This window comes from Elephas maximus, chromosome 13, assembly GCF_024166365.1.
Source record: "Elephas maximus indicus isolate mEleMax1 chromosome 13, mEleMax1 primary haplotype, whole genome shotgun sequence".
In the NCBI taxonomy this organism is placed as follows: domain Eukaryota; kingdom Metazoa; phylum Chordata; class Mammalia; order Proboscidea; family Elephantidae; genus Elephas; species Elephas maximus.
Window position 1 is genome coordinate 62493885 of NC_064831.1, and position 12899 is coordinate 62506783.

The 12899-nt window shown below is 50.6% G+C and overlaps 1 protein-coding gene across 4 annotated transcripts in view; it reads right to left on the reverse strand.

Moving 5' to 3' along the window:
- Positions 1 to 248: 248 nt before the first annotated feature.
- PKM (pyruvate kinase M1/2) overlaps positions 249 to 12899 on the reverse strand; it is a 31773-nt gene continuing 19122 nt past the window's right edge. For 3 of the 4 annotated variants that reach the window (XM_049905395.1, XM_049905394.1, XM_049905393.1), the window contains 8 exons: positions 10654 to 10785; positions 9862 to 10048; positions 9005 to 9275; positions 7918 to 8068; positions 7561 to 7713; positions 3980 to 4146; positions 1699 to 1880; positions 249 to 990 (listed from right to left, as the gene is read on the reverse strand). In XM_049905395.1, the coding sequence (XP_049761352.1) occupies positions 884 to 990; positions 1699 to 1880; positions 3980 to 4146; positions 7561 to 7713; positions 7918 to 8068; positions 9005 to 9275; positions 9862 to 10048; positions 10654 to 10785 (1350 nt within the window). In that variant the 3' untranslated portion in view covers positions 249 to 883. Of the gene's footprint in view, positions 991 to 1698; positions 1881 to 3979; positions 4147 to 4543; positions 4711 to 7560; positions 7714 to 7917; positions 8069 to 9004; positions 9276 to 9861; positions 10049 to 10653; positions 10786 to 12899 lie in introns of all 4 variants that reach the window. The other variant, XM_049905391.1, reaches the window with a different exon arrangement.

Consider the following 12899-nt stretch of genomic DNA (forward strand, 5'->3'; position numbering starts at 1 on the left):
TAAGCCAAATAAATTTTCCCTACCTGCAAAGCTTTTAGAGACAGGTATCCCACCTCCCCGGGGACTGAAGGGGTAACCTATACCCCCAAGGAAGTCCGCTGATGCTTTTCCAGCACCCCGCACCCTAGAGAAGGCAGGCAGCCTGACCAATGCTGCTGTAACACCCACCACCAGGCTCAAGGTTCTCGCCGTTTTGGCCCTGCTCGGAGTGCAGGGTTTAACCTCCCCAACAGAAGAGAGAGGAAACAGGTGCTTCAGCTGTTGTTTATTGACATACAGGTAGGCTCTATAGCAACAGGCTTGGAGGTGGCTGCAGTAGTGGGACAAGTGGAAGGTAGAGGGTGGAGTGTTTGTCTGCAGCGACTGCGGAGTAGAGCGCAGGAAACACAAGTGCCCGATGCACAAACGAGGTGGGAGTCAGGGAGGCCGAGGGGCTGGGGAAGCAAGTAAGGGCTAGGGCCAGTCTGCCTACACTAGAACCACTGCCCATGCCCAGAGGCCCCTGTTCTTGCTGCCTCCTGGCCCCAGGCCAGGGCTGAGCGCTCACTGGGCAGCCATTTTCTACAGGAACTGAACAAAGTACACAAAGAAGAGTTGTTGACCTCTTGCATTAAATAAGCTCGGGGCCTCCAGTCCTGCACCCCTCATTCTTCCCTTGCTTGTGTGGAGCCACGTGATGGGCAGCCAGGCTCTGGGCTACCCGACCTGAGCAGGGTCTTAAAGCAGTCATGTGTCACCAGAGACTTTCATCCTTCTTTCCTGGTGTCCCAGCCCACCACTGCCACACTACAGCCCCTGAATGAGCACTATAAGCGTTGCTGGCCTAATAGATGGGTTTGGGTAGGGGATGGGACGGGGGCTGAAGGAGGGGCTCCAGGCCCCATCACGGCACAGGCACTACACGCATGGTGTTGGTGAAGCCGGAGCCAGGGCGCCATCCAGTCAGCACGATGACCACATCTCCAGTCTTAAAGAAGCCCCGGGCTTTGCCTAGAGGAACAGAAGAGAGGTCAGTGAGTAAAAGCCAAGACAGGCAGGTACAGCATCATCTGGGCAATTGTGCCACAAGGGGGTGGACAGTGCTGGCTGATCATTACTTCCTCAAACCACAAGGTGGCACCAGCCTCACAGCCCAGACAAAGGGGATGAGACTGGCCCTGGGATTTCCTTATCACGCAGATGTCAGAGTTGGCAGGGACCTTTGGACATCATTCATTTATCCCCTAGGGGGTAGAGGGCCTTGACCAAGGTCAGAGTTATCTGTTTCCTGCCATCCCATGGCATCGTGCACTTATACAGGGACAAAGGCCACATCCGCATATAATCTGAGTGTGTGAGCAACCCCATAGTACAGAAGCTCTGGCCAATTTTATAAGAACCCAAGCAACAAGCAGATGCCAAAGAACAGAGTTCATCAGGATCTCTTGCTTTGGGCTCAGAGAGTGAGGAGAGGGACAGACCTGCTAGCCCAGCAACTCAAAGGCCCCTCTCCCCTCCTGGGCTTAGCCCAGGACTTCAGGAGGTGGGAAGGAGAATTCAGAGAATTCAGTGAGGGCGAGGGGTAGCCAGTTAGGGCTCTTGCTCCCCAAGGGCTGCATGTTCCCCCCTCCATTCCCTAAAATTCCAGGGTCCCAGTGAGGCCAGTGCCCCAAGCACCCACACCCCTCCAGGTTCTAGCCCTTGTTCCCAGGCACGTACCAACATTCATGGCCAGGTTCACCCGGAGGTCCACATCCTCGGCCCAGGCCTCCTGGACCGGGTCCTTACACAGCACAGGGAAGATACCGCGGTACAGGTGGGCCTGACGAGCTGTCTGGTGGTTCCGGGTCACAGCAATGATGGGGGCGCGGGGGCGGTACCTGGCCACCTGGTGAGCAGACCTGGGATGGGGGACAGGGAAAGACCATTAAAGGATGTCCCAGGAGCCTCCCTGGAAGCACCTCAGGGCCTAACAGCTTTGCTTTAGCAAAAGCCCACTCTTTAACCCAGCCCATCGTGCCGGCCTGAAGGCTCTGGCCACTCGAACACCTGCCTCCTAGGCTCCCTAGGATAGCCTCTAATCCTGTATCTTCTACAGCATTCAACTCACCTTCACAGTTAAGCTACTCACTTGCCCTCCGCCCCTCCCAGCAGGCCATGGCTCCAGGATCATCCTGACCCTCTATGGTCAGTCTTACCTACTTACCCCACATGGCCCATGGTTAGAACCCCTCCCCCCCTAAACTTTTCCATTATGGCACAGGATGGCTGCCCTGGCCCAACATCACCAGCACCCATGCCTCTTGCTGCCAGCAACAGCTACAACCCAAGCAGCACGTGAATAGCACCTGACTCTTGACATCTGCAAAGTACAGGAGCAGGGCGGACCAGCCTCCTGAGAATCAACAGTTTACGCCTTCCCTACTGCTGTGTCCTCTTGCCACCACACTGCCCCCAAATCCTTGAAAGAGTCCCAGCAAATAAGCACTAAAGCTCCAGAGCCAAACCTGAGTATCCAAATGAGACTTAGAAGTCTGGGTGCTACTCAGGAGGCAAGAACAGGAGGTGAAAGTGTTGGTGTGGGAGCTGCTCTGGCCCACTGAGCCTCCTCTGGAAGGCAGGGGGCCCCTCTGAGACTCTATACGCCAGGTGCTTCCTGGGACATTGTGCAGTGGTCATGGCAGATGTGTGCCCCTGGCCTCTCAGCAGTTAGGGAAAGGCCTGCAGAAGGAACTGGGCCCTAGAGGGCATACTATGAGGATACTCAACAGGTGTCAGGGAAACTTAAGCTGAGTCACAGTGAAGACTGCCCTGCTCAAGGCCTGGCCTTCATACAAGGCCTTCAGAGGGAAGCAGCTGCTGAAGTCAGGACCAGCTGAGAGCAAAATCCCAGAAGACTGGAGCTAAAAATAGCCAAATAGCAAAGGTTGTACCTTTTTACAAAGGTCAACCCTAATGGTTGGAACGGTTTATCCGAAACGGGAGGCTGAGCCCTTCTGTTGCTGAAATCTGCTGACAGCCTGCCTGCTGCTCCTCAGCACAGTGACTGCCCGTCATCCTCTCTATCCTCCTCCTGCGGGCAGGGCTGAGAGTGAAAGACGTAACTCTGTCCGGAGCTAGGCAGAGGTTCCAAGTCTGAGGCCAGGCACCCAGCTAGTAGACAGGGGTTCCAAGTCTGAGGCCAGGCACCCAGGTAGTAGACAGCGGTTCCAAGTCTGAGGCCAGGCACTAGGCTAGGCAGGAATCCCAAGTCTGAGGCCAGACATCAAGCCAAGCACAGGCAGGGCAGTCCTCAGACAAAATGCCAGCAAGACAATCGGTGACCTTTCCTGGGCTGGAACCCACTTGTCTTTGGGGTTCAAAGACAGATGGGGATTGGTACACCACAACGGGGGAACAGCAAGTCACGCCAACAGCATTCATATTCCAAGAGCATGTCGTAATGTTTAAAGAGCACATTATAACTGGAAGAAGTTAAAATTGGTTGCCTTCTACTATTTTAGAGGACCGAGCCCACTGCCTCGAAGTCAATTCTGACAGATAGCGACCCCATAGGGGTTTCCAAAGCAGTAAATCTCTACGGAAGCAAACTGCCACATCTTTCTCCCACAGAGTGGATGGTGTTTTTGAATTACCGAACTTTTGGTTGGCAGTCGAGTGCTTTAACCACTGCCCCATGAGGGCTCCTTTTTAGAGAACGACCTCTTAAATATCAAAAGACCATTTGTCATCAGCCTATCGGTTGTTATGCAATGAGTCTCTAGTTCACCGTGAAGGTATAAACTGGCTTTGGATCCAAGTGATCCAGCCACACCTTGTGGCTGCTGCCTAGAACCTTCCAGCTCAGGGAGCTCCTGCCCTGCAGGGTCCAGGTGGCGGGCAGTAGGTTCTTACCTTGGCTCAGCACCATCTGAACAATGTTCAATGCACTGCTCCAGGGACCCCCAAGGAAAGAGGCCACTGAGCAGGGCATCCCCAGGGAGCTGCTGCCGCCTCCTACCTGCCAGACTTGGTGAGGACGATAATGGCCCCACTGCAGCACTTGAACGAGGCCTCCACGGCGCCCACGGCGGCGGCTTCTGTGGGGTCGCTGGTAATGGGCGCCAGGCGGCGGAGCTCCTCAAACAATTGCAAGTGGTAGATGGCAGCCTCTGCCTCACGGGCAATCTAGGGGAGCAACATCGTCCAGAGGGACGAGAGGGGGACAGAGCTTTGTCAGAGCTTTGTCGGAATGGGGGAGGAAGGGGAAAAGGCACACAGACAGTTGGTGAGAGATAGAGCCTTTGGTCCAAAGGTCAAGAGGACGCCAATCACAGAGCAAGAACAAGACTCACAGGGACCCATCCTTCACCAGGTGCCTGTGATACCCAATGTGCCTATCATACCAAAGGACCCTCCGGTCCTGCCCTGTCATGACATCCCTGGCTGTCTTCCTGCAGGTGAGAAAAAAAGGTTCTGAGCCAAGGGCCTAAGCACAGGGCTTGACCCTGGCTGTCTTCTCCTCCAGCAGCCGGAGCAAGAGGCTGGTTATCCTGTACGATGTTACCTGCCCTCAGGGCCCTACCTGCCAGACTCCGTCAGAACTATCAAAGCTGCCGCTAAACACTTATAAGAAGCCTCCACGCTGCCCATGGCCATGGCTTCCATAAGGTCTGTGGAGTGACTTGAGGCTCGCACAAGTTCTTCAAACAGCTTGCGGTGGAACATGGCTGCCTCAGCCTCACGAGCTATCTGTAAGGTTTGGGGGCGGGGAGGGCAAGGAAGAGGGAGGAAGGAGGAAAAAAAAACAAGAGACAACACATGGAAAGACAGAACGGGGAATTAATCAGAGAGGAAGGTAATCTTAGGTTAATTGGCTAAATTTGTCCTTCACGTCGAAGCAAAGAGGCAGGTTGGTAAAAGCCAGACTGCACAGGGAGGTGGGGAGAATTTCAAGTCCTCCAATACAGGGAAAATTGGTTTTTGATTGGAGAAGCTCCACTCTGGGAGCATTTTTCTGAGGGGTGGGAGTGGAGGGAGACGTGGGGCAGAAGGTTCTGGCACCTTGGCATGGAAACATGCCTAGGCGAGACCCACGCCACTCCCTGGCAGAGGGCTTGTCCATGCTGCCTCATGACACAGCTTACAGGAAGGAACAGGCCCTCCCTCCTCACATGGCTGCTGGTTACCACAGGGCTTCCTGCCTGGCTTCAGACACGGATGCTGACAAGCCTTTCCAATGGCCTGCCACGGTAACTGACTGAGCAGCCCCGGAAATCTGGGATCAGACAAAGCCAAAGCCACATGGCTTAACTGGGCTCTGAATAGAAGGCTGGAGAACTTGGGCTAACTTACGAGGGGCACATTGAACAGCCATGTGAAGAGGCAGATGCCTGTGGAAGCATGCGGATTAGTTTAATGAGACAATTGATTAAAATCGAATGATTAAACAGTCTGAGGATTCTCTCAAGCCTGAGAAAGCCATTGAGTTATTTACAATCTACCTGCTCAGATAACACCAAGAATTAGAAAGAAAGTTTAAGCTCTAGAGGATTATAATGTGATTTCCAGAACCTTAGAGAATGACGGGCAAGGGAAGAATCAGTAATGCCATCTCATTTATTTGACAGTACAGGAGATATGTGGCAGGATTTGTTAGGTTAAAGGTTTTCTGTCTGCAAGAAGAACAGAATGCGCGCAGCCTAAGGACAGGGGACATAGAAACACACAGGAAATGGAACCATACCTGCTACTGCCTAGCCTTTACTTACGGGTCATTAACTGCATCAAATTTAGACACAGGAGAAAGCAGTGAACAGTTAAGAGGAGAAGCTCTGGCTAGTGTTAACTGGTGACATGGATGGCAGAAGCTGTGCCACCTGGAGAGGCAGCTGCAACCTGGCCCACACCCTACAACTTGACCTTCTGAGCAGTGCCATGCACCCAAGCCTGAAGCTCTCTCTAAGGTGTCTGTCTGTCCATAGGAAACACTGGGGTATGGCAGAAAGGATGTGCAACTCAGAGCCTAGGGCCCTGAATCTTAAGTCTCTTACCCCACTACAGGTCCTGATCTAATCCATTTTATAGTCAGGCAAAGAGTAGTTAGGTGACTTATCAAACAATACATACAGTCTACTTGGCTTAATGGTTCAGTAAATTAAGTCAAGGTCAGCACCCGCCCACCCTCCAAAGCCACGAGGCCACACAGCTTGGTAAGGCAGTTGAGAGAGAAAGGCCATGTAGAGAGACCCATAAAGGCAGCTATTCTAGAGGTGACTTGCTCGAAGTCCACCGTCTACTGGGCCAGAAAAAGCACTTTCTCACCATGCGGGCAGCCAGGAGCATGAACCAAGAGCTCCTGAGGATCAGAACTGCAATGGTGTCACACAGTGTGACTCATCAACCAGGACCAGGAGAAGGACAGTCTCCACTGATTTCAAATGGGAAAATCCACCAAGGGGGCCAAGGACAGCCCAGAAGGCGTCTTCAGTCAAGTATGAATTCAGTTCACCACTAAAAAGTGTGTAATAAAATAACATGTCTATTCTGAAAGCAGTTTAAGCCCAATAATTGTGCACACAGAATGCAGAGAAGAAAAGGAAGATGCCTAGTCTGTAGTTTTTTTTGGGGGGGGGTGTTTTAAATATGGGGGGCTTGGGGGAACATACAAAGGGTGTGAAGTTCCTCTGTTGGCTGGAAAGGGAATAGGAAGGTTAAGGAACAGCCCTAGCAGCATAAAAGGCAAGTTCACTGAACTATACCCTAGGCTACTGTGAGAAGGTTCGTTTACAGAACTCATTTTACCAGGCACAAGTAACCAGGCAGCAGGACATACCGTGGGGGAGAAAGTTGCTACCAGGACTCCTCCAGGTGTTCTCACTCCAGGGCCTGCCAGGATCAACCACCTTTCCACCTGTCCCTACTAGTGGACTTGCTGTCAAGTCACTTAAACCCTACCTTTTGGTCTCAGGTGAGTGTAGCAGCTGCATCCCAATGGCACAGCAAAGCAGGCCCTGCTACAGGCACCATGCAAAGCCAGCTCAGTCAGCTCAGCACAGGCAACAGCCTCTGGTGCAGGCCCACAGAGGCACCTGTAGGGGAGCACCTGTCTGTGCAATAGGTGGGGAATCAAACTGGAAGCCAAATATAGAGAACAGCTGGGAAAAGGAGCCCTTGGCTCTTTTCAGAACAGAGCAGAGACGTTTCGGCGCTCTGGACTACCCAGAAGGAAGAGGTACAAGGCACTTTGACTGCACAGGTATACCAGGACTGAAGCCAAAGGAACAATTGACAACCTTGAAGCCAGAGTGAAAGTTAAGCTCCTAGCAACACTATGCAATGTCCAGTGAAGAAGGAAGGCCCCAGAGCAGAAAGAAATAGGAAAGGGGGTGTGGTCAGGGAAGGCAGAGGAGAACAAGAGTTGTCTACTGGTCTCCCACTCCTCCAGCACATGCCCCTTCACTCTGGTTACCGTGACTTTGAGGATAACGAAAGACTACTGGTAAGTGGACAGAAGTCTAGGTGTGCCTCTGTGCCAGGAGCATGTTTCCCCACCCCCAACCCCGCCTGAAGCCCTGAGATGGGACAGCTCTGTCAACTCACCAGGTGCTGCATGCGCACAGCCTCCAGTGGGTAGTCCCCTTTGGCCGTTTCTCCGGACAGCATGATGCAGTCTGCTCCATCCAGGACTGCATTGGCCACATCGCTGCCCTCAGCCCGGGTGGGGCGGGGCTTCTTGATCATGCTCTCCAGCATCTGTGGGGGGACAGAGCATTCGTGAGACTCGGCCTGGGCTGTCTTCAGAGATCCCCTGGATAGGATGTATGTGCAGACCGTGGCTTAGTGTAGGTGTGTGGGAGGAGAGGGGAGTGTGCTATGCGTGGCAGGGTCTACGGGAAGGGACCAAGTAGCCTCCAAGCATGTGAGTGTGCACATGTGAGCGAGGGGAGATGCACGTGCCTGTGTGGCACAGATGACAGGTTTCCCAGCTCGGTTGCACCGCCCAATCATCATCTTCTGAGCGAGGAAGACCTTCTCTGCAGGAATCTCAATGCCCAGATCGCCACGAGCCACCATGATCCCATCGCTGGCCTCCAGAATCTCATCAAACCTGACAGGGAAGGTGGGAGAGAAGAGGTTATATTGAATGAGGGCCACGACGATATAGAGGAAGCTTTCCTGGGACTCCCGACTTAGATGCCTTCACACCAGGACAGCCATCCCTAGCAGTCACTATGGGTACATGGAGCTGGTGGGGCATACCAGCTACCTTAGTCCTTCTGGATGAAGTGGGCCAACAGGTCCTAACTGCTGGGTATCTACAGCACCAATACTGACACTTCACTGGGGAAGGAAAGGGATGGGGAGACACCTCATTTCTTCATCTGCATCTTATGAGGTCCTTTCATGGTGTTTCTCTGCCATCTCTACTCCTCAGTCTGCACATCCAAGGCCTGCTGCTTGCTCCCTGTCCCAAGGGTCCATGGCCTCACCTAGCCAAGGACACTTAACGGCTGCCCTTTGAGGTGACCCCCTCCAACCTGCTGAGGGCAGGAGGACTTGTGACTTTGGCCTGAGGCTAAGGTCAGAAAGCACCCATGAGGTGCATCTATCAGGATGATAGAGGGAAGACTCACAGCTCATGTGGTATGAAAGATACCTACACCAAGAATTACCAAGTCACAATAGTGGCTACATGGTACTGCTCCTCCCATTCTCCCCAAGCACACTCCTAAACCACAAGGGCAGGTCTGAGTTTTTAGCAGGGCCCAATTGTGTTTCTAGTAGGAGGCCAAAGAGGAACAGATGTCACCAAGCTGGCCATACTCATTTGGCCCCACCTTGTGAGCAATTAGGAGGTGATCAAGCTGAGCTGGAGAAGAACTGCAAGCCTTCCTCTGGGGAGCGGAATGGACCACCCAGATCCAGTCAGACCATCACAGCAACTGCCACTTTCTAAGTGAAGGCACGGAAGCCAAAAGCGTCCATGGGGCTCTCAAGTGAGAGGCACAAGAGCCCCTTCTGGGCTAGGACAGGGGTAACTCACCTTCTGACTCCCTCGTGATTCTCGATTTTGCTGATTATCTTGATGTTCTTGCCTTTCTCTCCCAGAACCTTCCTGACTTCATGGACATCAGCTGCCTTGCGAATAAAAGACGCAAACACCATATCCACGTCCTGCTCTACCCCAAACTTCAGATCCTGGATGTCCTTTTCCGACACTGCAGGCAGGTCCACAGCAGCCCCAGGGAGGTTCACACCCTTCTTGCTGCCCAAGAAGCCACCATTTTCCACTTCCGTCACCAGGAAGTCAGCACCTGTATAAAGCAGAGTAGGTAAGAAAACAGAACAATGAGGGCACATCTGCTAAACAGGAAGCTAAGAACCAGGAAGCAGGCTGCCAGGATAGAGAACTGGGAAGTAGCATGTCGTGGGCTCTGGAACCGTTATTTCCAGACTTCAAATCCCAACTGGGTAACCTTGGGCAAGCCAGTTAACCACTTCGTGCCTCAGTTTCCTCATTTATAAAGAGGAATAATATCTACTCATAAATATTTAAAATTTGAAAGAATTGTCCTATAACATGCCTAGAATAGTGCCTGACATTTAAATATTAGCCATCATTCCCAGGCACACTGGAGTCCTGTCCATGTTACACTGAGGTAAGGAGGAAGGAAGCAGAGTCAAAAAGTAGTGAGGAAGAATAAAAAAGACATCTTCTCCTACGTTCTCCATAGCCAGCAAGAATGAGATTAAGTTTGTTTTTGAGGACCGTGTGTTATGAGGAATTCCTAAAAATACATAGACCCAATCTGGGTGCCAGCCAACCAAGCTTCCTCTCTTCTTTGAGTTTTAGAGATGGGTGATGGTTTTAGAAAATCAGACCCTGACTCTTGTACACACCTTTCTGCTTCACCTGCAGAGAGATAAGACCGTCATCCACGTAGACCTTGCTGCCCACTTCCACCACTTTGCAAATGTTCTTGTAGTCCAGCCACAGGATATTCTCGTCACACTTTTCCATGTACGCATTATCCAAAGTGATCTTGAGAGTGGCTCCCTTCTTCAGCTCCACCTCAGCGGTGCCGCTCTAAGGAAAAGAGAATGAGCCGTGAGTCTAAACCACAGAAACCAGGCCCTACTGGCAAAAATGGAATCATCCTTTCCTCTAGGAAACAGTGTTCGAATCTCGGTTAAATATACAAAGCTTCTTTGTTGTGAATAAATGCCCTTATTCTCTTAAGAGAATAATAACCCAAGGGAAGAAAAAAAGCTACAATGTTTCAGCTATGCTATTCAGTGTGACCCTATAGGACAGAGTAGAACTGCCCCATTGGGTTTCCAAGGAATGCCTGGGAGATTCGAACTGCCAACCTTCTGGTTAGCAGCCGTAGCTCTTAACCACCATGCCACCAGGGTTTCCATTTAATGGTAGGGCAAAAGATACGCGGAAATCACTCCCAAAACTTAAGAGATTTGTACGTAGGCTTTTAGAATAAAAAGGGTTCTTTTGTTGTGCCATGTCTTGGCAAAGTAGATCAAATCTACATTTTTTACAGTGATGAATAAAACCCTCCCTGATTTGTAGACCTAAACTCTGAAGAAAATGGCGTCCAGGGTAGAGACTGCTGAGGAGACACTCTGAGGCCCACTGCCTCCTGCCCCTTCCCGAGCCCTTCTCCCCAGAACACTCACGCCCTTGATAAGCCCAGTTCGGATCTCAGGTCCTTTAGTGTCCAGGGCCACAGCAACCGGCCGGTAGAGAATGGGGTCAGAAGCAAAGCTTTCCGTGGCTGTGCGCACGTTCTTAATAGTCTCTGCATGGTACTAAGGAAAAAGGAAAGATGGTAAGTCGCACACCAGGGTCCACAGAGATAGGATACACAACACACGGGAAAATCACATCCACCAGAGTGGATCACTTAGGCAAGGCCTCTGGATGTTCTAGACCGTCCCGGTACCTAAGACACCAAACACACATCACCATCTGGCCTCAGCACCATCCATTCACCGAGCACCTTCTATGTGCTTATTTTAACCTCTTCAGCTTAAACTCACTTCTACCACTGCAGTAACTCACCCCTAAAGAAAAATCTCAGCAACTTTTCAAATATTACCACCAAAAACCATTGAAGGGGTAGGTATAAACACATCTGAGCAGAAAGGAAGCTGGTGTGGCTTCAGTGGTTTTTTTCCCTATGACTCATCAAATACTTTGGGCAAATAAAGCAGACAACTGGGGTAAAAGATCTAGGACCGTTTTGTGTTTGGATAATACTGCTCTGGCAATCAGTGTCAGATTTGGGTAGATATGGCCATTCTGAGAGCTTTTTCTCTACTGAGTACAACTACAAATCACACTCAGTTGTTTACTTATTCTAACAGTGATCCAAGCTAAATAACTCATTGGTAAGGTCATGCAAACCCAGTTTTCACAACTGCTTTCTAGAGGCAGAGTAGAGAGGGAAGTGGTAGGGAAAGGTGGTCATACAACTTTCTCTGAGCTTTCCTTTGCTGTTCCTCACTTGCAGAAAATCCTAGCTTCAATCTTCTCTCTGAAACCCTTTCTCTTTCATTTGCCACTACTGTTTGATTAAAAAATGACTCAAGGCCAAGATAAGATGTTGAAAGAGTTCTCAGATAGTATAATCCATATGACACTGCTGGTAACAGGGGCACCTAATACATCATTTTGTGGCCCTTGTCCTTTAACCACCACTGTCCAAGAGAACAGCACGTGCAAGAAGGGCCATCACTTGCAGGGAGCTGGGAACACAGTTTAATCCTTCAGGTAGGTGCCTTCCAAAGCTTGTATCTGAAAATCCTCAGCTGCTAATTCAGATATACTCTATAATGAGGGCCACTGGTGGGTGATGCACATGGTTAATGCGTTCATTGCTAACCAAAAGGTTTGAGTCCATCTAGAGGCACCTCGGAAGAAAAGCCTGGTGATCTACTGTCAAAAAAATCAGCTGGAGAAAACCCTACGAAGCACAGTTCTACTCTGATACACACTGGGTCATTCAGAGTCAGAAGAGATTCTATGGCAACTGGTTTTTGGCTATAACAAAGGACCACTAAGCACTGGCTTCCTCTTGTGTGTGTGTGTTGCTGGGTGCCGTCAAGTCGGTTCTAATAGTGACCCTACGTACAAGAGAACGAAACGCTGCCTGTTCCTGTGCCATCCTTACAATCGTTGTTACACTAGAGCCCATTGTTGCAACCACTGCGTCCATCCATCTCATTGAGGGTCGTTTTCTTTTTCGCTGACCTTGAACTTTACCAAGCATGAAGTCCTTCTTCAGAGACTGGTCCCTCGTGATGATGTGTCCAAAGTACATGAGACAAGGTCTCACCGTCCTTGCTTCCAAGGAGCATTGTGGCTGTACTTCTTCCAAGACAGATTTGTTCATTCTTCTAGCAGACCAAGGTATATTCAATATTCTTTGCCAACACCATAATTCAAAGGCATCAATTCTTCCTTACTCATTGTCCAGCTTTTGCATGCACACGAGGCAATTAAAAATACCATGGCTTGGGTGAGGTGTACCTTAGTCCTTAAAGTGACAGCAGATTTGCCCAATGCAATATTTTTTTCTTATAGGATGCAGTCTTAGTCATCTACTGCTGCCGTAACAGAAATACCACAAGTGGGTGGCATAAACAAACAGAAGCTTATTCTTTCACAGTCTAGTAGGCTAGAAGTCCAAATTCAGGGCATTAGCTCCAGGGGAAGGCTTTCTCTGTTGGCTCTGGAGTAAGGTCCTTATCATCAATCTTCCCCTGGACTAGGAGCTTCTCTGCACAGGAACCCTGGATCCAAAGGATGTGCTCTGCTCCTGGCACTACTTTCTTGGTGGTATGAGGTCCCCCTGTCTCTCTGCTCATTTCTCTCTTTTAAGAGATTTAAACACAACCTAATCTTGTAGATCTCATCAATA